At 42.6% G+C, this 25,634-nt stretch overlaps 1 protein-coding gene across 1 annotated transcript in view; it reads right to left on the reverse strand.

Annotated features, from left to right (window-relative positions):
- The window catches only part of LOC139639465 (insulin-like growth factor 1 receptor), a 56,607-nt gene that overhangs the window by 15,234 nt on the left and 15,739 nt on the right, over positions 1-25,634 (reverse strand). Inside the window, exon 3 of the mRNA XM_071513567.1 lies at positions 363-666. Coding sequence (XP_071369668.1) covers positions 363-666 — 304 coding nt within the window. The remainder of the gene's footprint in view (positions 1-362; positions 667-25,634) is intronic.

Consider the following 25,634-nt stretch of genomic DNA (forward strand, 5'->3'; position numbering starts at 1 on the left):
TCTACCTCTCTCCTTGGCTCTTATCTTTTATTTCTGCCCTTGGAAATTCTCTTACGTTATCATTCTACACAGTGTCAGCTAAATGCCACAAAGGAGAAAATCCCCAAATTCACCAGCCACTTTCACTATTTTACCAGCCAACCAGATGTTTAGAATAGATAAAGTTTTAGACTGAAAACCTTTAAGTGTCACTTCATGATATTTTAGGCTATATATTAGTTCAGGTTTTGCTATGATATAATTTTAGAATGGAAACTGATGGGGACTGGAATTGGTACCAAAGTCATGGCAACAGTAATTCACCGCAGCTCCCCCTAGTGGCTCCATGTCAGCCTGACAACCCAGGGTGGGCTGCAGCTCACCTGTCGGGTACGGTGCGGTAGTATCCAGACGGGCAGTCGGGCGTGCACTCTCCGGCGTGGATGACGAAGCTGTCGAAGTCGGGGAGGTGGACCTTGGAGCAAAGTTCAGCGCTGATGCAGCGCCAGCCCTCGAACCTGTAGGTGCCGGCGGGGCAGTCGGCCACGCAGCGCCCCTGGTGGTAGTAATGCAGGCATGCAGCACATGCCGTGTCACTGCCAGGAACTGTACAGCTGCCCAGACACTGAGGGTGGCAGCACTCGCCGTCCGCCGTGCACGCTCGCCGTGCACACTTCTCTGGGCATTCTGGCAGAGAGAGAGAGAGAGAGAGATTTTTGTTTGTTTTTCAGGATTTTACATTTTCAAGAGGTAAATTACCTGTACTATACTACACATACTACACGCCTGGATGTCCCTGTTCTTGTGACCGCAAGTCCACAACCTAGCAGTCAACATAGCACAGCCTGTCTGCCTGTTTCCCCAAAATAAAGGGGCATTCCCCCATATTAGCAGAACTCAGAGAGCAACAGACAGACACAACTAGGCAGTCTTCAGCCTGAATTAGCCCCTGGCATGATGCTGTTGGACACAGTCCTAAACAAATGATTTGCATTTACTGGAGGGTGAATGCACACACACATACACATACACACACACACACACACACACACACACACACACACACTCACTATCTCTCTGAGCCCAAATTAGAGCTTGTAAAAGACCAAAAACAGGCACTCATCAGGAAGGCATGCAGGCTACTCACATCCCAGAATGCTCTGCAGGAAGGCATGCCACTACAACCATAAATCCAACCAACAACCTTGTTTGGATGTTTTTGCTTGTCCAAAAGAACAGAAATACAGCAAACAAAACCACACCTAACAAACTAACTCCCACAGAGGTTAGATCTGAAAGCGGTTGCTTGCTGGGAAAGGCTGGTGTTAAGGCCTGCAGTGCTGTGTGGGCTCATTCCTGATCCACAGTGACAAACACGGCTCTACTCCGGGGTTTCCAGCAAGCTCGGCTACAAATAACTCATCCAGTTGCTGCGCTGTCCTTCTAAATAAAAGCGTATTGTAACAGAAGACAGGAAAAACTGATCCAGGAGCTCCAGAAGGAAAACACCGGCCTTAGCACCGGACTGACCTACGCTTAGGATGGAGCTACACCTCATGGTGGCCCTGGCCTCTACACCACTGATTTTTAGTCATGCACCATGGAGGCCAAGAGGCTGCAACCAAACACTACAGCAGCTCATTTCACTAGTTGATACACTTTCAACCAGAGAGGGGGAACTAATTAGTGAAATGAGCTGCTGCAGTGTTTGTTGCAGACTACTGGGCCTCCTTGAATAATGACTGAAAACCACTGGTCTACACTACTGCTAATAAATTTGTGTGTGCTGAGAGAGGAAATGTTTTTTTCTCCCATACAGAGCTGCTGGCCGGTCTCTGGCCTGGAGTGTAGCCAGTACACCATTAAGAGTTCACTCCCAGACTGATTAACACTTTGTACAGTCTGTTATTTCTCTGAAAAAACTGACAAAAATTGCCAAAAACTGACAAAACTGATCCTATGGCCAACAGTGAGCCAACAAAGCAGTAACTAACGCTTGGCCAATAGTGATAAGAGAAGTTCCTTTTAGCCGATTACCACACAGCATATTCCACAGTCAACTTTGCTCGAGTCCCAAGTCAGTCTCAGTTCTTGCGGCACAAATCTCAAGTCAAGTCCCAAGTCTAAATGTAGATTACCAAGTCAAGTCCACGTCAAGTCCATGGCATTAATGTCAAGTCTCAAGTCTAAATGTAGAACACCAAGACAACAACAAATCCAGCAAGAGTCCAATATCAATTTAATATCTAGGACTTTTCAATGCAATATGGTTTTAATAGGATAAAAACTTTCTAAGTGCACCATGAGTTTGATTTCTACAATCAAGTTCAACTTAAAAAAATTCAATCGTTCAATACAAATTCAGAAAACAGAATTGAAATTCAGTTGTCTGGTGGAACAAATCTCATCACTCAAGTCATTTACACAAACACAAGACTTTGTCAAGTCAAAGTCAAGTCCCAAGCACCAGAACCAAAGTCAAGTCAAGTCTCAATTAATTACAATTGTGACGAGTCTGACTCGAGTCCAAGTCATGTGACGAGTCCCCCACCTCTGGCAAAAGAAACACCAAAAACAACTAATAAAAATCATCATCATTCATCATCATAAAGTAGAGAGTTAGTAGCTGATTGGTTCAAACTGCCTGACTGAGCAGACAGCAACATCCCAGACCTGGAAAATGGCTGTACTGTCTGCCACAGAACAGAATACTAATCACTGTGTAAACACTCTCAAACCAGTAGGTAGATCACTGCTTGAAATTATTTGAGTGTGTGTGTGTGTGTTCTGTATGGCCTACACATGACAACACGACAACAACACCATAGCTGAATCAGAAGCACCTGCATGGACAAAGGACTGTGGTTTTGATGATGTCATCCACTTAAGCTGGTGCTGACAGCTGATTGGCCAGAGGCTATGCTTCAGCACAAAACAAACAAAGAAGAATTATGGGAAATGATGTGTTGGTGTGTGTGTGTGTGTGTGTGTGTGTGTGTGTGTGGGTGGGTGGGTGGATGGGGGGGGGGGGGGGGGGGGTGTTTAGATGAAGCTGACTAATAAAACACTGCAACACGTTTCTACATGTTGCCTCCACCAGCTCCCTGAGGAGATGACTGGAACTCCTCCGCTTCATCTACATCTATATTTCAGTCATTTAGCCATAGAGAATTGCACTATGCAGCTGTAGAATAAGCTTAAATTCCTTTATAATAAGAATAATGCTAATTATACCAACATGTACTCCTCTATTGAACCCTGTAGGGAAATCCTCTTTTCTCTCTCCCCCTACATAGAGAGGTCAGAGGTCAGGGTCAGTTACAGAACAGAAGACACTGGAGCTGATAGAGATTAATTTGAATGCTTTGGTTGATTTGAGTTCTGTTGCAGTTTAGGATGAATTAAAAACTTGATCCATTATACGCATAAGTGAGTGAACAAGTTTTAAATTAGCACACAGAACCTGATTCCATACATGAAATCGCACTGAAAATGGGTAGGGGGACATACTTCTATGAAAAATTCATATTACTTATGTTGGCCCGTGACATTCATTCTTGGCAGATAATTTTGTTTTAGTTTACCAGTCCTTGGCACATGAGCCAAAAAGTCAATTTCGGACACCGACTGTAAGGCTGCTTGCATAAAAGCCTCTCAACAGCAGATGTTGAATTGGAAAGGGAAGTCATTCCCCAGGCCTGGAACACAAAGAATCCCATGTCCAGCCATCTGTCTGACCCTTTACCCCCCCAGGTTGGCGCTCACCGCTCCAGGAAAGTGTGTTTGAGAAAACAAGGCTACCATAAAACGTACTGTTGAATTTTATCCTTCAAAGCCGGCTTCCCAACTTAGACATCCTTCAGAGGTGCTCATACAAGCAGGATGCCTGCAAATATCATCAAGTTAAATTTAAGACCTTTGTAATGCCAATGGAAATGAAACATAAGAACAATTTTGCAAATAAATTCAATGTGAAAATGAAAACAGCTGTACTGAAGATTCTAACTGTCCTGTTTGTCTGCATGACTGGGCTAATTTCTCACCAGAAAATGATGGAGAAACCATGTTATTAAAATGTCAACAATTGAATTTAAGATTTGAAGGCTATATTTAAGGGCCTTGAACTTAGATAATATGTTTCAAAACATTTGAAAACTTTTCCAGGACCTGCAGATGCCCTGTACAAAGAGGGCTTCAAGTGGAAAATGGAATGGAATAAAGCAGGTGACACTGTGTCTCTACTGATATTTATACTACAGAACAAAGACACAACCGGCTGGACGGAGGTGTATGAAACACTATATAGGAGAGGGGGATGGGAAGGGAGGGAGGGAGGGAGAGAGACACCTTGGTGAGGTCAACACTGTTTTAAAGAGTCAAAGTGAACTCTGAGTTCAGCCGTTCAGAGGACCTGGTATCCTCCAACGGGGAGGTGAAGAAGGTGAGGGAGGAGGAGGAGAAGGTTACTTAGACATCCGGCTCTGGGATGCTGATCCAAGTCCATCCCATGTGTGAAAAGATTCACATTAAGCCTCATACTCAGTCCTATTGGCTGTCCCCTAATCAGCAGACAAACCCTGACCTTGACCTGGAGTGGTTTCATGGGTTAAATGGGTCAAACCTTTCACATTGAACTTTGATCCTTACACTTCGATTTCCCAGTTCAATAGTTCACTGGGCAGAGAGTATCAGTTTGCAAAGAGCTGAGGTAGAGGCAGAAACATTCCTTTGTTCCCCAGTAGGAGCGACAGGCGAGTGACAACTTGAAACCCAGTTTAGGGGTCTGCTACCTGACCTGATGTCGGGAATTAGCCGGGTAGGGCTTGTTTTTTAAATTAGTAATTAGGACTCGGGGCGGGCGAGGTCCAGCCCTCAACAAGCTTGGTTCAGCCAGCTACAAATGCTGCCCACAACTGACAGAGACGAGGTCCACCAAGATGCTGGGGCTCAGATAGCCTGCTTCTCAGTGAACATGCCCCCTCTTCACCAAGAACCAGCCGATGAACCAGCTGCTGCCGGTGAGCCCCCTGCCAAAAGGAGAGCAAAACTGGTGGAGTTTGAGGAGTGGGAGAACGTGTCCGCCACCAGTGACACTGTGGATGAAGTGCTCAGCGACGCAGTGGAAGATGCTGGGATGGTGGAAATCTCACGAGGCGTCTGTGCCCTTGCTAGCCAGACTTGTGTGCTCTGCGTTCAGGATCCCCGCAATCAGCAGCAGCAGCAAAATTTCAGTGCAGCGGGACGAACATGGACCAAAGGAGGACAGCACTGAAGCCATCTACAGTGGACACAATTCTTTTCCTCAACATTCTCATCTCAACTCATTCTGATGGAATATAATAACTGTAAATAGTTCAAGTCAAGAGTCAAGAGTAAAGATAAGGCCTACTACTTTTAACTGCTGCCTTATTCAGTGGGCAAAGAGGATTTATTAGATCTCTGTTTATTTAAGATCATCATAGCCCTGTTCATTTGGTGAAGATTAGGCTGTTGCAGCTTCAGTAGACTTTCTTCAAACAGGTAGGCCTAAGGCCAATGTGTTGATTACTGGTCCAAGAATATCAGGTTATGTGTGTGGTGTGTGATAGGCCCTCTCCGGGCAGTTGGAAGGAAGATAGCCTTCAATAAGTTTTCAATTATTATTGGCCAAGCTCTGTAATTTTATTTCCATCAATTTATTCACACAGCAGCAAAGCATTGTGGCTGCGCCCGCAGAACTTCCCGTCCAGTGTGTGTGTTTCTGAGCAGCGTGTATTCTGAAAGGGAAGAGAACACATTTAATAGGCGCGTTTTAATTTTGGGTTTATGGTCAGGTTTGGGCTTCAAATGTTACATTACAGTTGGTCTTAGTTTCGGGTAAAGCCTGAATGTCATGGTCTTGGGCTTGGCTCAGGCTTAATTTCCGTAGACTCAACTTTGCGTGGTCTACGAGTCTACGTGGAGTTGCGCAATCTGATTGGCTGATCATAGGCGATCATGACGGCATCCAACTCTTCAAGCTCCAACTCCAGCTGTATTGATATAGTCACGTCCATGTTTGTTTTTACACTGCCTCCCTGTGTACGGGATTTTCAACAACATGCTACGCGTACATCAATGCAGAAGTATAAAAACTTACATGTAAGCACATTCTCTGTTTACATTCGCGCTTTACATTACGATCGACTATAAAACGTGCTTAATGCTGCATTCAGATCATTTGGGAATAACCCCTGGACAGTTAAATGCAACACCTTAAAAGCCATTTGACTTCTTGTTCTACAGCAAACCAAATGTTGCAATATCAACCACAAACCAATAATCCAAGAATTGTGTCCTGCCATGGCATTTTAAGAGCTGTGATCACAAAATGACTTTATAAAAATGGTTCATTTTGCTCATTTACAATAGGTATTTCCTTGTTGGTGACATTAAAATTCCGGAAGTTGGAGGAATCTACTGTCATTCCCATATGACAAGAATGCAGCATCAGGCGGTGACCCTGAGACGACCTTCCAGCCTGTCCCCTGACAGAGCAGCCAATCACAGCCTTCAGTCTATATGGTCCCATCAGCTGTAGCAGGAGGGAAACAGGGCTGCATTTCTCTGGCACAGAATGTTCTTTCTCTGCTCCACCCGCAGCCCCCATCACGCCCTCTGACCTCTGGAATGGAGGGGGGTAGGGTGGGGGGGGGGGTGGTCAAGTTGTAATTTTGTAATGTAATGTACAGCCACAGGCCTGTAGAGAGCTGCAGAGTGGCAGGCAGGATTACAGAGTTAATCTCTGCCTAGGCAGTTGACTAGTCTAGACACAACACACTGACAGACTGACTGACCAGTGGTGGGGACCGTGGTGAGGAGGAAGGACAGGAAGAGGTGGAAGAGGAGAAAGAAGAAGAGGGGGAGGAAGTGGAGGAAGATGAGCAGGGAGTCATCAAACTAAAACCACCATTTAATGACTCAGGTCTTTTTCATAGCAAACAACACACACACACACACACACACCAGTTGGCTGGGCTGCCAGCAGGGGGAGCCAGACTGAAAACACAACCTGCTGCCGCTGTGGAGAATGCAGCTCTGCCTCAACAGAACAGACTGAAGTCACTTGAGGAGGAAAGCATTGAGCTTGATGAAAGGATTAATAGGCTCAACAGAGAGACAGAAGCTGTTTGCTTCTGTCATTATTGTTGCCCATGACTCTGTCAATGTTTTGCCCGGCACCTACTGCACAATAAGCCGTCCCGGGGGGGGGGGGGGTCCCTAGTTGCCTCAGCCCGCCCAAGGTTTCTTCCAAGTTTTCCTACTAAGGTTTTTCTTGGGAGTTTTTCCTTGTGTGCATTTAGTGTCTAAGGCGGGGGTGCCGGGTAGGTTAGGCTATGTAGAATAGGTAGATTGTTTGTCTTGCTAAATCTGCTCTTGCCTACCTGTGTTTTTTCTTTGCTATGTTTGTCTTACATAACTTTGTTCACCATTGATTGTGTTTAGTTAGACCTAGCTAGACACATTCTCTGTAAAGTCCTCTGAGACATGCTTGTGACAAAGGGCTATATAAATAAACTTGACTTGACTTAACAGTCTCATTTTAATTTAGTTGCTCTGATAATTTTGCCTTTATTATAGTGAAAACAATGGGTTAAATTGGGAATAGTGGTGTTTAGTTGGGTAACTGCTGTAGTCCATCTTTGGTCTTACAAAAGCAGAACTTGGCAAAAATTCCTGACAATAAATAAGACGAAGATAAATAAGTTTAAACTAGGATTACTTTTCATTCTCTTGTTTTGAGGTGGGGATATGTTCATGTTGGGCTTTTTACCTAACCTGCACACCAAAAAACTTGCATCTCTTCTCTCTGGGCTTTTACCACCATATTTTACCAAGTTTTTTGTCACTTCACTTCCGTTTTATCACCACAAAAATAAACTAAACTGAAAGTAAACTGTAGAAAGCAAAGAGAAAGCAAAGAGCTCAATATCCTAGAGATAGCAAAGTAGCTGACAGCTATAGAGCACACAGGCTGCCTCACAAAGCATATGCAATTTCTCATCCCTACAAAACTAATTACAAATCTCTCATACACTCACTTTCCCAGGGTGCAGGGTGGTTATTGTGGATGACTTGAGGAGAGGAGAGGGTTAGTTGTCTCTAAGTTAGTCTACTCTCCAGGTTAAAACATCATTTGGAGGCCTATTCTAAACTCCTAGTTGGCTGGTAAAACAGTTGAAGTGTCTGGTAAGGCTATTCTACAGGTAACCAACCATCATTTGGACGGCCTGGTGTCTGGTCAGTGTAACTGGTGAATATAAAGTGTCCAGCCCTGCGATGGAGGCCAGTACTGGTGGAGGTGTTCCATGGTTGTCGGGTTGAATCCTCACTGGCCCTCATTACCCTGCACCTATTTATCTACTGCCTCAATCTACACTGTGGGAACTCACCTGAGGCAGCAGATTCAGCCTGTCTGCCTGCTACCAGCCCGTCTGGCTGCCTGCTATCAGTCTGTCTGCCAGCCTGCTAACAGCCTGCCTGCTAACTGCCTGTCTGCCTGCCAACGTCACAATTCAGCCTCTACAACAGCCTGCAACCTGAACAGATTTATTTTATACATTTCAACCTTTCTTCACTTTTAAGAAATGTACTTTAAATATTAAATATAGTCAGCATTATTGTGTTATTATGTCACATTTATACTATTTATTTAGTTTCTTTTTTTAATTGATCTGTGTATATCTATGCTCATTCAGTGCAGCAGCATTGAGTGTTCAGACTGAGGCTGACTGCATGACAAAGGACTAACAGCTACCCACCCACTTCATCTGGCTGATTGACAGCTGGAGCGCCAATAGGGATGCGGCAACAGGCGGCACATGAAGCAACACCAGTATGTGATTGGCTGCTGCTGGGTGACGTCTTCTATAAGTTCAGTTGCGGCCAACTTAGAGAAGAGGCGCCCGAAGTTTCTCTGGTCGTAGAAAGTGAAGTATTTATGGAGTTGCTGGTGTTCGCACGGTAAAGCCGTTTAGTCTTTCCTGTTCTGTCATTCCTCAGCACTCTTAGATGTGGGATAAAGTTCATTGCTGTAGGTCGACCAGCCGACACAGGGCTTCCAGGGAGACAGAAATACCAGCCCAGCGTGAAGGCAGGCTGGTAAATTCACAGTCGTCACCAGTCAAAGGGTGGTAAAGGTTTTTGGTTGTTGCTTTTAAATGAATCTATTCCTGCAGCCACTTCTACAGGTAACCAACCATCACTTAGGAGTCTTAAATTAGTCCTAAACAATTCCTAAACATCTAGTTGGCTGGTAAAATAATTAAAGTGGCTGGTGAGTCAGTCTATTCTATAGGTAACCAACCATCATTTGGAGTCCTATTCTACTCCATAAATCTAATAAACTTGGTAAAATAGTTAAAGTGGCTGATGGATTTTGGACTATAACCAGTGGACAAAAAGTTGTTGTATTTTTGTCTCCTGCCCAGCTGGCCGACCAGGTAGGGAGTCCTCGTGCTCCGTTCTCGTCTCCAGCCCCCGCCCTGGGGTGACATGAACAGGATCTCCCACAGAGACGCGCGGAGTTGCTGGGACGACGCCCCGGGCTTCAGCAGCACAGTCTGCACTACTGATGAGCACAGCACAACGACAGCAGGGACAGGGCAGACGTCTAGACTGATGACAGCAGAGTCGCTTCAGCAGCACTGATAGAGATCTGTATTGGCTTTCATTCCAACACCTTACATGTCCACCCGCCGGAAATTCATCAGTCAATATTGCAGAAACAAAGGTGATGCAGTCCTCAAATATCAAACTATTCTGTGAGCAAAGATCACTCCTTAACTTTAATAGTAAACCCATAATATGCTTTACTTTCATGCAAGCAAGTATTTTATCAGAGTCGGTCTCAATCTATTTAAATCTCATTTTGGAATTGCTTTCTACATATTTACCTCCCCTCTCCATCTTATTGCTACTGTACAAGCTCACTGTCCAAAGCAATCTAAGAGCAGAATTAAGACAGGATTAAGGTTGGAATTGCTCTGCAGAAAACCAGCAACTTTTAGCAATTTTTACAGCAACATAATAACATAATAAGATTCAATACAAAAGACAGACTGAAGCGGTATTCTTCTAATAGATACTGAGTAATCAGATGCATATATTCTGTGCTGTGATTGTGATATGAATCACAATACATACAGTCAAAACTTTTTCTACATTCTTTTTAGCACTTAAAAAGTTTTGTGCTTCAATGTATGTGTGTGTGGAGAGAAGCTGAGACTTCAAATTTGCTCAGTTGAAATAAAACGAAAGATTTTCTCCATGGCGCATCTTCATAGAGCAGAGACTCACCGCCGCATCAGACTACCTTGTTTAGGACGTTAGCTGGAAATTGCAGTAGTCAATATTGGGACTGTGATGGTTTTTCCATTAATTGTGCAGCTCTGGTGACGAAGGCTGCCAGGAACAGGCCCCCAGACCCCCCCAGACCCCCCCCAACTTCCTGTAGGACTTGGTTTTGTCATTAGTGGGCCCGGTATGTGGTAGAGCTGTACCATTACAGCTAAAATGATAATCCAGATCATTTTACTAGACATTGGGATCACGATTTATTAAATTATTCGTCATATATTTTGGAAAAAACATATTTTACATATAATTTTGTATATATATATATATATATATATATATATATATCAACATCTGAACTATTTCTAACTACAGCAGTCATTCTAAATGAAATGAGAGTTTCAAGATTGTCAATTATGTACGATTACTGATTGCGGAAACTAAAATATCAGAGATTTACGATTATACACACACATCGCAATCAATCAGGATTATCCGTGACTGGCTATGATGTGGCAGGCTGTGCTGTCATTGCAGGAACGGGTGATGCGGCAAAGACAGCCGATGACCACCCAAACCAGAGGGCCCCGGGGACCCAACAGCCCCGCTGAGGCTCTTCTGGATGGGGAACAGAGAAAGGGAAACTGCTTTAATGAGGCCCAGGCTGCTGGTAGATGCTCAAACAGATAGATAGACTCTACAGAAGACCCTGTCCCTGTCAGTTCTCCCGTTTTACCCCTTTGAAAAATAATATTCTAGACAAATCCAGAGTTCTATTCCAAAACGCTGTGTATCCATTAGAGAAAAAAAAAGTTCATCATTAAACAGCTCTTTAATCTAGAGGATCACTGACGTTAGCTACTATCCTCTGCCACTTTTTTTTCAAACTGTTCATTTCAGAGTGAAACTCTGATGAATGTTGCTTTCCTTTTGGAGAACAGCTGATAGTGAAAGGAAACTTTCTTGGAAATGGAAAGGCTGATTCTAGGAAACACATAGAGGTGTGTGGACAACACTGGAGTCCAGGCACTGACCTGTCTCACCATTCACACACTAAACAACCACAACACATGACTGTTTCTGTTATGACTGACCAGCAGACGAAACAATATCTGAACTGTTCAGTTCAACTTTATACAGCCTTATTCACTCTGTGTGTGTGTGTGTGTGTGTGTGTGTGTGTGTGTGTGTGTGCTGGGTTGGGCTCCTGCGCTCTGGATGAACAGGTCTGCCTGATGAACTTCGACTCACACAATCACTATCATATTTAAAATCACTTCTTAAAACTTAGGCTTTGTCTTTTATCTTTTTTTTTTTTTTTACCATTTATACTGTTTTAATCTCTATTCTTTTATATTGTGGTGCCATCTTGTTTTTACTTGGTTTGAAATATTTTATGAGTTTGATGTCTGCTTTTATCTGATTGTTAAATTATTGTTAAAGTCCTTTGTAACCTTTGTTTTGCAAATTTGCTATATGTATAGAAGTGCAATATGTTTATTATTATTATTGTTATTATTATTTAGTAGTGGTAGTAGTAGTAGTAGTAGTAGTAGTAGTAGTAGTAGTAGTAGTAGTAGTAGCAGTGGAAGTAGTTGTAGCAGTAGTATCATACTATGCAAAATTGTTAAACACTGAAGCAGGAAAAATGTGGTGGTAAAGTTGATTCTCCATAAAACCAGCAGGCTGTCAGGCAGCAGCAGAGCTGAGGATCAGCAGCTTCCAGCACTGTGGCAAATCAAATCAACAGCGATTCAGACGCCAGACCAGGCCAACAAGAATGTGGCACAAAGAGGAAAAACAACCCCAACTCATAACCTGACCTCCACCCTCTTTCTCTTCCCTCCCTTCCTCCCGCTCATTCATAAAATGGCGTTTGAATGCCTTCAGCTGCTCAGAAGGGTTATGACTTGGGGGGGAGAGCTATTTCCTCTCTGGGAATTACATGTCTGGACCTGCTGCCATCTTGCTTTCATCACTCATCTCATTAGCTGGTGCTCCGCCCCCTCCCAGGGAAGTTAGATCAATCAGAATATGCCCTTCCTTTCTTTCTCGCAATTTTCTTATATATATATATATGTCCTGCTCATTTCTTAGTTCAGCCTAACACACACACACACACACACACACACAAACAACCTGGAATTAGCCCCGCCCCATTTCCAACCCCACCCACTCCCGGTCCTCCCCAGTGTGTTCCAGTAGCCAGGCTGATCTGGCAAATGAGCAGCACCAGCACAGTTTCCTCAGACAGAACAAGAGCTTAATGATGGACAGAAAACACAACAATACTGTTGTGTTTCCATTCTGGTACAAAGCATGCTCTGTTATAGCCAGGCAGACAGACAGTCTGTCAGTCAATCTGTTAGTCAGTCAGTGAATCAGTCAGTGATTCAGTAACACCCTGTCCAATCCTGCAGCATGATGACGAACACATTGGGGATTGGCGATATATTTGCTGACGATTGGTTGATGGAAGGATGTACATTATTGCCCAACCCTAGTGTTTTTGTTGCAGGCTGATTCAACAATCAAAATCTGAATATTCAGACAGATGGTTTCCTAAAGAAGGCCTTCTGCTGCTGTAGAAAAACATTAGGCCTAAGTTACACAGTGGAGAACGTTTCACTCTGTAAACCTTCACCATTACCATGTCAGTCACATATCATGATTTATATTGCAATATGCAGCAAAAAAATACGTTTTTTTTTAAATTTATCAGTATCATTCAGCCTCTCGTGCTGTAATATGAGATCTCACTATAAGAGCCATGCTGTAGTGTATTTCTGGCTGTCCAGTTTCAAAGGGAACAACACGGCTGTAACAAAGCAGTCCATCAGTGCAGACCTGGTTCTGTCTCATATTCTGTTGCTACGTCGTTGCTACGTCTTCAGAGAAGCTGCTTCCATCCAGACACACTGCGTTTGGACTGTCTGGTGGCCTTGATGACTGTTTTACCTATAGGTTGTATTCACACTGTTCCTGTGTTTTGTAGAAGAAAAAAAAACAAAAAACGCTGCCTCAACCTCATTTTGTGCTGATAATGAAAAGTGGGTTTGTTTCCATAGTAACCAGCTGCAATAGCTGCCACAGTCAGCAAACAGTACTAAATAGTACTACTACAGTACTTATATTGAACAGTACTAAATACTACTACTATATTACTTGCGTCCAATAGTACAAAATAATACTATTACAACTACTACAGTACTTGTGTTGAACAGTACTAAATAGTACTATTACTATAGTACTTACGTCAAACAGTACTAAATTCTACCACTGTTAATATAGTACTGATGTCCGCCTGTCAAACAGTTAGAATAACAACTACTACCAACTTTACTACCACTACACCATTTTAATTGTGCTTTTCTCTCCAGTATATCTATGAAGAAGCCAGGTACAGCGTCTTTTCCAAAGCTATGCTTTCCATCCGCGTTGCAGCCGCTCCCCATTGACTTAAATGCAAAAAATGCAGAATAATGTGAAGGCAGCCTTAGAGAGGGGATGGTTTCCGCCTTCTCTCTGCTAGGACGAGAGGAGTGGATGGGATGGGAGCGTGAACCTCTTACAGCCAGGAAAAGAGGTACGGTCCTTCCAGCAGGTGACATCCACTTGAGCAGAAACAGGACAGAGGCAGTACAATATTCAATGGCTAGTGCTCATGGCTCTCAAATGTAAAAAAGGGTAAAAAAGGGTCAAATGTAATCAAATGTAAAAAAGGGTTTCTCCACCTTTAAACGGCTTCACAATGCTCTTATGTGGGATCAGATGTCTAGGTTAGTTTAAAACGGTGCGTTTTAACACCTAAGCAGATACCTGGACAAGTACAGGCACAGTTCAACATTAAACACCAGCTGTACAATACAGATAATAAACTGTAGTTTGCACAGTGCTGCTGACAGGACATCAAAGTACTGCTGGACCTCCTCTTCTCCTCCTCCTCCTCTCCTCCCGGTGTGAGGAGGCGTCCCAGAGGAGAGGTGTGGTCTGAAGCTTCCTGCTGATAATTACAGTTTGTTCAGAGGAAAACACACTGATCACTAATGGAGGTGAGACGCTCTAATAACATCATTCCTGTTAGTGATGAAAAAGCGGGACATGGTGTCTCTGTCTCTCTTTCTCTCCCTGTCTCTCAGTGTGAGGAGATTCACACAGAGCCTTGTACAGGGGAATGTCCTACTGGCGGTCACCTAATGACATCATCAAAAGCAGACAGGTTTCTATTCTGTGTTCAACATGGCAGAGGACATGACATTCCGGACACATATCATCACAGGTTAAAAATTGACCTTTGACATAAAGCAGACCGGAAATTGACCTTGAACGGGGTGGTTGTACGAGTCGACCCATTCACACTGACCTTTGACCCTTTCACGCCGACTATCGACCTGCAGATTTACTAGGTCACTGGTCTGCAGGGAAAGGGGTTTAACTCTCTCTCTCAGATAAAGCAATTAGATAATGTTAACAGGTCTTAGATCCTCTTTAGGCCTGCTGCCCAAAGGAGTAGGCAGGAGCAAAGGAGGAGGTGAATCAGCCATTTGCTATTAAGAGGACACTGTCCCAAGACAGAGACCAGACTCCTTTGATCAGGTGCTTCCTCCGTGGTTCTCTCAGATTATTTTTCTGGGGCTGCACTCATTAATCACATTTTTATTTCCAAGTCAACAGCAGTAGAATATTGGCTTAACAGCAATATTAAAACTTTTCATATAATCTAGAATGTCCACTTGCAAGATGTTGATCTAAGATATCAAAAAGTCACTGGTTCAAATTTCCACACTGATAGCAAATAAATAGCAGCAGTAATAGTACTAGCAGTAGTAGTCATTAGAGGCATCGTTTAATCGGCCAGCAATCACCAATCTGCCAAAAAAATGTTCTTAATAGGTCTTGATGCCTGAAAGAATGTGTTTCTTTGTTGGTCGTGCTAAACCAAAAACATAATTCCACGGTCCAATATCCAAAATACAAAAGGTAGAATACACATATTTTACAATTACCTTGTGTCTTTATTTATTTTGGCCATGCCAAACAAACATGCTAAAGGTTTGGCCTAGTGGCCTTCATCAGATCAGAGCATAATCAGAGCATCACGCTCTTCACTCATCTATTTGTCAATTTTGTATTGAAGATCTGTGTGTGTGCTACCTTTTGCCTTTTGGACATTGGTTCTAAATAGTTCATCTTGCCAATCAAGGAAAAAAAGTCTCAATTGCCGGATCAGGAAAGCAGTGGAGCGCATGCCGTAAATAGGTATGAGCCAATTCGCAGCAGAACGTTAGCATAGGCATGTCTTCCATCTGGCACTGACAGTTCATTTCTGACGTGTTTTGAATTTCACTGCCTATGATCAGATATTAGAACCAGTTTAATATATTGAACATCAGACAGAGCCTATGTTGATGCAATGATAAGCTTTTCATGTGCTACCAGTGGCAATAGGTGAGTAAACAACTGAGTCATCAAGCACATACTAACATGGATTTACTTTTTTGGATTTTTTGGTTTGGATAAAACCAATGATTTATTTACACATTGATAGGCTAGCTATGTCATGCGGCCATGAGAACAATCTGTTAAACACAGTGCTCTATTGGTATTTTACTGCTTACTGCTACTGGTATTTCTGCTTGCTGTGCACTTGCTGTGCGCTTTTACATGATGTGCCGTTGTTAGTAGAAAGTCTGGGTAAAATGCATCATTTCAGTCAGCGATCCGTGATCGCCTGATTAAAATGTAAAAAAACTGATAACTGAACTCGGCCCCAGAAACCCAATGCATCCCAGCAGTCATTTTAGTATATTCATGCAGCCTCCATCCCTGTAAAACTGGAAACTACATGGACCCTAACCAATGTTTTACACCAGCGACACCAATCTACATATCAACATACTGTTTGGCACTGTATGTATGTACTGTACAAACGTACAGTGTCATACAGTATGTTGATATGTAAATTATAGCACCTGTAAGATGCATTACAGCACCTACCTACCTGCCTACAACTCAGGTGTACAGCAAATGGTTCACCGGTCACTCTGTTTTAAGGTACCATACAGTCCCCCGGGACACAAGAACAGAGAAAAGTCAAGCTTATCAGCAATACTACCTGTACAGCTTGTACAGTAAAATCATCCCTGTATAGTCAAAGTGTAAGCAACAACATCAGAAAGATATGATGTTAAAACTATTCCTAACAGAGCCAGCAGACGGAGGCCATGTAGCCTTTTACAGCTCTATGGGAAAACACTATCAGCTCCACCATCTCCACATCCTCTCAGATCAGCTGACACTACAGGATAACTCCAGACAAAAGGAATTCCTGGAATCCCCCCGCCTCCTGACCTGGAAAACACAAAACAATCAAATGGTCTGGTCCCCAGAGCCTCCAGAGAGCCCAAACAGAGGAGGGAAGGTTGAGGAATACAAGGTGTTGTCACCTGAGCCACTACCTGATACCTGCAGCTTCACAAAGATGGAGGACAGGCACCCAAAATGGCTCCAGTTCCAGGAATACAAAACCAGCGCTCCAGGGAGAAGAATGGCCACAATGAAAGTCTGTCATCTCTGAGGTAAAGCCGAGGTCAGACTTCAAGACTGTTCACATCTTGCCCAATGAGGGCAGTTCAGACTAAACGACTGGTCTGTTTGCCATCCTGTCGGGAAGCTGTTCACACTACGTGACGGGGCAAAAACAAGAGATCACACATGAAGACGAGAGATCACACACTACCCGATTCTGTCACTCAATAACATTTCCCCATTCTATCAGAGCAGTTCACTGTACAGAAGCTAGTTTACATTACATACATATTTTGTGACGCTGTCACAAAGATAACTGGAATTGGAGCCGGTCCAGGTGAATTTTGAGGTATACAAACATCGTCCACTACTTACAGCACTGTTTGAAAGCAGCTGGGTAGCAGTGATGTCCGCAGTCTGGAATTACTTTGAACTGGAGATCGAAAGCAGTCAAACAGCTAGCAGCAGAGGTAACTACAATACTACTACTTTAATCGGGCACTTGAAGAAACACCATTCGAATGATTATGAGTTCTCACTAATAGTAGCTCAGAAGAAGTCTGTGCCCAGGCTGCAAACTAATTAGAGGATGCGCTGAAAAAATAAGATAAATTACCCCCACCACAGTGAAAAAGCTAAAAAAAAAATAAAAAAACTGGAATATTATTGAATTTATTGCACTGGATGAGCAGCCCCTCTTGCTGGTGGAAAATCTGGGCCCTGGCTATTTAATGGGACATTTGGAACAACCGACACTGCTGCCCTCCTGCTACTGTCCTGTAGCCTAAGTTATCACTACAGTCATTTGGAGCTCAGAGGTTTGGCCCATATCACTGTTGAGTTTGACTGCCCAGCTTTAAGTGCAGTGTTGAAAAATAAACACTTTTCAATGAATTACAAAAATATCGGATCGTACTCGGTATCGGCAGATACTCAAAATTTAATAACCCAGATCGGTATCACAGACCAAAAACTGGATTGGGACAGCAACTTATCAAGAGTTGAGCAAATGAGGTTGGGAATCTTACGGACGTAAATTATCTGCTTGAGTGGGTGTTGTTGTTGTTAAAGTGACTTCTCCTCTGGCTCCGTCTCATTTTCTTCCCCTTGTATATAAACTCCCACTGGTTGTTGCCAGCCTCACTCTCAGATTTCAGTGTTGGTGAGTCTTGTACTGCTTCACACTACAGGAGCCTGACCATATTGGCCTGGCTCAACATACTGCCATTAACTACTATGTTTATCTTCCATTTGACATTAAAAAGCTTTAATAATATCCCTTAGGAGCAAGAAAATGCCAAAATCCATTAAATTAAAATAAGTTTTCAATAAAATACTACATGATATTTTCAACCACTCAAGGACCATTTTTTGCTGTTTTTATTAATATTGTTGATAGATTATCACTGAGTGATCTTTTTTTCACTGTTTTGGGAATGTGACTAGTCCAAGGGGAGACACATAACTCTTGGTCAAAGTATAAAGTGATTATTTCATGAAAGGTTTAAACATTACCATTTTTAGTTGGTTTGCTCATACGAATTCTAGTTTCATACTTTGACAATGGTCGCCAAAACCATGGCCTAAACCAAAATCCAAATTATTTTGCTAGATCTTGTGATCACAAGAAAGATTTTAATGGACTTCCTGCATATTATATCAATATCGTGACCATTTTCAACTATAATGGACTTTCAAATAATACTTTCAACTGATCAATAAAATTGTGGGTCAAATTAACCCAATATTTATACTTAGTGCATTTTAACCTCCCCCCTCCCCAATGCCTACATCAGAAGGAGTTGTCCACATTCCTAAGTCTTTGTGTTTGTGTGTTTACTTGGCGTGGGAAGACCGAAATATCCCTGGAATTTGATGGAAGGGTTGGAGGAGGCCCGAGGATAAGATTCCCATCCACCTTATGGCAGCCTGGCCTGGCTGGCTGTGCTAATGACCTACCTCACTGGCAGCTTCAAAAAATGTTGGGCCATTGACCACAACCGCAATTCAAGGCCTGAATGTTTTGTGCAAAATGGTTTCATTCAGTGCTGAAGGAATCAGAAGAGCGTTTGCTGTTGAAACCGGACATTTAAGGCACTTAGCAATGAAGTGAGCAGGTAGGGCTTCACTGTCTTGCTCAAAAACTCTTAAACAAGACATGACACCCTGAGTATTGAAGTGATCGAACCTGTGACCTTTGGCTTACAGGTCAGTCTCTGTAATCTATTTATAATGGGTAAGCTGATGACAGTGATTGGCCTAGCCTTCCGTGACACATAGAGATCCTCAATGCTATACCACTCCATCTTCAGACAGGCTGATCAGGTCAGTATGAGAACTCTCAGGGAATGGGCCGGCAACCAGCCCGAGGGGAGAGGTCAAAGTTCTTTCACAGGTCGGTAGCTAGCTTTGGTCCAGAAAGCCTGCAGACATTAAACTGTGACTCTGTCTTTCTGTCATTTCACAGTGTCTCAGTGATTAGGCCTGAGCTGACGGACTGACAGACAGAAGCAGTTCAATCCTATTAGCTGTTCTACAACAATATTAGAGTCAAAAGTGACCTAACCGCAGCTAAATCACCAAGGAGAGGTACCAGTCCAGGCCTGGATTAAGCAGAAAGGTTTGGGCTTCGGAGCTGCACAGCAACACTAATGGAGCTGACAGAAACTTATGAAGATGAACACTGGAAAAGAGTAAAGATTAGATTAGTTAAAATTGAAACTTGAATGGTTTCCTTGAAGGGAAATTGGTTAAAAGCATAAAATGGCCTAACAAAGAAGTAGAAAATTGTTGAGTAGAAAATTGTGAAATTTGAAACTAATTACATAAAAACACAACACAAAACACTATAGCTATAAACTAGAAGGCAAATAAAACTTCCAAAGGTGCTGATAGGCTAGATTTTGCCTTTTCTCTCTGTCATTCTGTTTTTCTCCTGCGATCAAGGCACAAGGAAAGAACGGGGAGGGGCCTTTATAATAAAACAAAAACTCTTCCAGCCAAATCCAACCAGCCTCAGATCCACAAAGAGAGAGACTCGTCGGCAAGTCCCTGTGGCCGCTCACAGCTCATCCCAATCTAACGGTGTTAACAGAGCACAGTTAAAGGCCACATAATTACAGTGGGCACCTCAACACAGCCAAACCAGTAATGTTCTCTTGGGAATTCCAGGGATGGGTGTGACTGTTCACTAAAAGCAGGGAGTCATAGATGTGCCTGGTTTACAATGCTATCCCTACAATTACCGTCCCTGACAGCCTCTGGGCTCTGGGTCAGGGTTAGGGCTGCACAATTAGTTGTGTATCGTCATACATTGCCATTTTAGTTTCCACAATTAATAACTGTACAATATTGGCAATGCTGAAAGATTTAATTTCATGTAAAATGCCCACTGTAGTTGAAAACAGACAAGATGTTGACATAATAACAAAAGAACAAGATCACATCAGTCTAATTTAACATCTGTTTAGTTTCAGAAGTTATTTTAAAACTTTACTGATCACTTACAAGGCAGGAATGGGTCTGACACCAAGCTACATCACAGACCTTTTAATCCCATATGAGCCAGATCAGAGAGTCCTCTTGCTTTTATGCAGTGATCTTTTATCAGTTGTCTTTGATCTCCCTTTCATGGTTAATCTTTCTTCTTTTGCCTTGGTTTTATATTTCTTACCTTGCTTTTGCTTTTTGCTTTTTGATCAATTTAAACTATTTTTTATTTTTTTTTACTCCTTTGTAAAAGCACTTTGGAACTATGTTTTGATGATGCCAAAAGTGCAGTAAAATAGTTTTCTTCAAAATTACTTTACTAAATCTGATTTGTAAGTCTCCCGAAAGTTTCTGGTCTGCTTCACTATGGAAGTGGAGTGTGAAAAGTAAACTAGTAAAAGTAAATTGGAAAAGGTAAAAGTGACAGCAGAAACTGAACATACACTGATATCACTATCAATATGACTTGTGTAAATGAGTCAGTGCTGTAGTATGAGTGTGTGTGTAACAGTAGTCAGTGCTGTAGTATGAGTGTGTGTGTAACAGTAGTGTGTGTGGGTGTGTTTCAGTGTGTAAATGAGTCAGTGACTTAGTACCTGTGTGTGTGTGTGTGTTAGAGAGAGGTCAATCACATGTCCAGTCTTCTGCTACAGACATGAGAAGATCTAAGACTTTAACCCTGACTGATGAACTGGTTTACTGACCAACTGGCTTACTGACTGTTACTGCAAATATCCGACGCTCTTATCCAGAGTTACTTACAATGATGTAAGGGATTCAAGGATATTTCAACATGTCGCATGGCTGTTGATGGACACAGTGGCTATTGCAGTGATCGAACCTGTAATCTTTGGTTTTCCCGGTTTGGTCTTGCTAATCTATCTGTAATGGGTAAGCTGATGATGGAGATTAGCCTTTCGTGACAAGTACAGATCCTGAACACTCTACTGTTTCATCTTCAGACAGGGTGATGTTCATACCTACTACTAGGGATGCAGCAATTAACCAATGTCACTGTTAACTGTTTTTAAAATGCCATGGTTTTCTGACTTTAAGCATTTCAGAAGCTATGGTATCTATATCTACGGTTCTATGCTCTTTGAATGCAGTCTTGCCTTTGCAAGAAATTGCACCTGTCAAAACTTCTCACAAGAGTGAATCACGCTGTTTGTGCGTGTTTGTGTGAGGTTACATTAACTAACAGAGAGAAGACGATATCCCAGCCTTATATTCACCAAAAAAGCACCCTAAATCAGCAGTGTGGGAGCATTTTGGATACCTCAAAAACAATAATACTAATACATTTCATTTGTGAGCAAGAAAGATAAAATAAAATGACCCTACAGGGATTCAGAATGCTCCAGGGATTAAAAAATGACCTGATATCTAATTTGGAAAGCATGCCGACAAAATGACACTCAACAATCCTCGGTTACAAATGTTTCAACCTCGTTAAGTGTGAAATTATTATTTTTCTGTTGCTTCTGTGTTTCAAACAGCACCAAGCACTACAATATCCATGACCCTTATAGGCCGTTACTATGGTGATAGCACAACAAACTTAGTGTGTAGTGGGTGTCAATTTGATAGGTGCGTCAAGCAAATAGACATAGAATTATTATATTATAAGTATGCATGTTTTTCACAGAATGTAAACAAACTTTCAATATAGGGTCATGTCATGTTTGCCGACTGAGACAAAGGAAGGTGGTAGAATGAAGTGCAATTGTGCACTCCTGACCGATGGTTACAAAACGGTACAAAACACTGGACCATGTTCTTTTTGTTTTAATGTTGTAATCTTAGGTCTATCTTGTGTGACTAGCTCTAGATATACTGTACTTTGTCTCTCCCACCTGACAAGATGACAGTGCCTCTCTGAGTTCTGTAATTGGTAGGGCTGGGACAATATGTTTATCTCACAATACGATTCAATACACAATATGTGGTTCACGATTCGATACATGACAATGTAACGCGACAATGTAATAACATAAGTTCAATGACAACAAAGTATGACTGTGCAGAAGGATTTCAATATATTGTCCCATCTCTGCCAAGTGCGAGCACAACTCAATCAAAAAATCCTCCTTAGGTGCACGGCCAAATATATGAAGAAAGAAAAGCCAGCACTCACGCTTTTCTTTCTTCTTAATATATTGTCCCATCCCTAGTAATTGGGGGACTTCAATTGCGCAATTCTCTCTGGGATGAGTAGTTTATCTCCCCACTAACGTCCATATGTACTACTGTGAACTCTAAAAGGCAACCGTGTTCTCAATATTGAGTACATGTTTTTTTTGCAGGACCAAAAGAAATGTAGTGAAAAAATACAATATATCTTTGATTATAAAATGCTCATTTGATTTTCTGTGTCCTTAGTGTTGTAAAAATTATTACAGCATAATAAGTATAAAACCTTGAAACCTCAGACTATATTCGTGCCATCAAAATCCCATACCACTGCATCCCTACCTGCAACCAGCCCAAGGTCAAAGGTCTTTCACTGACAGGTGGCTAGGTTTGGTTCACAGAGGCCTGTGGACAAAACCTAAACTGCTGTGATTTCACACTGTCTCAATGATTAGACATGAGAAAGAGAGAGGGAGGGAGAGAGGGAGAGAGCAAGAAAGAGAACGAGTGAGAGAGCAAGCGAGAGAGAGAGAGAGAGAGAGAGAGACAGACAGAAACACTACTGTACCATTGAGGTTGAGCCTGCTATAGCCTGACAGCAGCTGGAGAGTCTCAAATGTTGAAAGGACTGCGGGACATAGACACATCTACTGTCCTCATGGTAGAGACCACATACTTTATGGATCCATCATTGCCGTCCTCATTTGAAAGTAGAAAGACAAAAGAAACACTCAGCGGAGTCAGGCCCTGACTTGGACATCCACGCCTCTGCTAGCTGATGGTGATGATAGTGGCATGTGAGGACAGCTTCTAGATGATTCAGACCAAATAAAGATCAGCACAAACAAAGTTAATCTGCCCTACACTGGAAATTCTCCTAAAAAGGTTCAATGCAAAATATTATGACATCAGTTACAGGCAGTCCTGCTGATATCAAAGTCTGTACTTCCCCAAAACACAGAGGCAAGCCAACTGGGCCTGAAAACTGCCACAATGGGATAGTTTAACTAAAGAGATGAAACTATGTAACTTGTCAAAAATATACATAACTATTTAAAAAGACATCAAAACAGGCAAAATTGACTTTGTCTTCATGTGTGCTGTTTTCAAAGACAAGCAACAAAGAGTGTTGATTGTATTTTAATTTGATGCAATGTGCTCCTCTATTGCTCCCTGTACGGAAATCCCCTTTCCTCTTTCCGCCTCCTCAGGGAAGTCAGAGGTCAGGGTCAGCTACAGAGCAGCAGCTCTGGAGCTGGTAGGGATTCAGTGTCTTGCTCAAGAAAACTTCAGCAGGTTTGAACCCGGATATTCTGGTTGTAGGACGGTCTGTCTAATCACTACACTGCACCGCTGCAGTTAGTTTTAATCTATGTGACTGACTAGCAGCTCTCAGCACAACTAGCCACCTAAAGATCTAAACCACCTATCTGATCTCTCTCTCTCTCCCCCTCACCTACAAAGACCTGCTTCACCATGGCGACGGGGTCAGTCCTCAGGCTTCAGCAAGATACTGAACCCTCTCTACTAGTTCACTCATTAGAATAGCCACATCCAGGGAACAAGTTCCTCAGGGCAACTTGCCTTTCTTAATCTTGGCAGCTGTTGAGGTAGGGAAGAGCATTTCTCATTCACTTTCCCCAGCCAGTCTGGGGATTCAAACAGGTGACCTTCTGCTCACAACAAGCCCGCTTCTCCCAGCTCTAGACTAGCAGGCCAATGTGTGTATTGAGTCAGAGAGCGGGTGTCTGGCCTCCTCAGTACATCATGGTACGGAGCTAATCATAGCCGAGATTAGACAGACTGCAGGAGGAACTGCTATTGACTGGGCTTCCTTAAGCCTTAAGCATCGGCTCATGCAGGTCAGGCTGTCTGGATAACATGACCTCTCTGCTAGAGCTGGGCACCGCTACTGACTTTACTTCCAAAACACCTCCTCCATCTCTCCTTAGTTATTGCTTTTATTTCTTACGTGATCACTACAGCTGCAGCTTTTATTATAATCATGTAGCAGGATATGTATAGTCTACTGTCTGGTATGCCCTGTACTTATGCCCTTTATGTGAGGTCCTGTTGTCATGTACCATGTGTGTCAGTATGTACTGTACTACTATGTTAATCTGTTCGCAGTCTTATTGTCCTGTACCATGTGTGTCAGTATGTACTGTACTGCATTAGTTTTCAATGCTTCTCTGCACCAATGTCACCAAGACACCTTCCTGTGCATTTACTGTACCTGGTGATGAAAGGGATTCTGATTCAAGGCTCACAGGAATATTGTCAAGGTGCAGTGACCTCTGGCCCTTGACTCCCTTACTATTAGTTGCTTGCAATTTTGGTCATCAAGGAAGTGAAGCTTGTTCTTCTTCAGATGACAGTGTCAGCTAAAAAAACATTTATAAAACCAAACGTAAAAGGAGGGTGCTAAACCTGCCCTGCATCTCCTGCTAAATGTCTGTTTGATAATGGACTTGAACGACTGATTGAATTTTATTATTATGTTTTTGTCAGAGAAAATTATCTACCTCTCAGTATTTATTATACATGCAGCTTAGAGCACATCCCCATCCCCAAAATGAGATGTGACAGATTGTTACAATCTATGCACAGTCTGACACTGAGGACAGTCAGATCCTCCACCATATTGTTCAGTGGAAAAGACAGAACAGCCCGTCCTGTCTATTGACTCCCATACTATATTTATCAGGACATGCCAAGTCACTCCACACACACACACACAGAAATACTCTCAATTAATGTCTGACCTTATTAGAGCGCTGATCTCATCCGATCTCATCCGTTCCCTCCCTCGATCACTCCTTCATTCCCTTTCTCCTTCCTTTACTCATTCATCCGTTCCCTCCTTCCTTCAATACTTCACGCCCTCCTTCCTTCCTTCCTTCCTTCCCTCCATTGGCCAAGTGCTTAGAGAAACCCGTACGCACACGTCCCGTAACCAGAGGGTAACACATTTGATCCTCACAACAGCATCTATATTTCATCAACAGCCATATATCCTGCTGAAGTGTCCTTGACACAGAACTCTGATAAAAGCCTTAAAAAATGTGTTATGATACACACACATAAGAGACTTAAGGTAGGAAAAAAATAAAGGGAATCACTAAATTTCATCTTAACATTAACATTAAACTTCATTAAAAAGTATTCATACCCTAACCTAACGCAACCCA

Source organism: Centroberyx affinis, unplaced genomic scaffold, assembly GCF_046629955.1.
Source record: "Centroberyx affinis isolate AG114_WGS23_722 - 3 ecotype Tasmania unplaced genomic scaffold, CSIRO-AGI_Caff_v1 ptg007319l_1, whole genome shotgun sequence".
NCBI lineage: Eukaryota > Metazoa > Chordata > Actinopteri > Beryciformes > Berycidae > Centroberyx > Centroberyx affinis.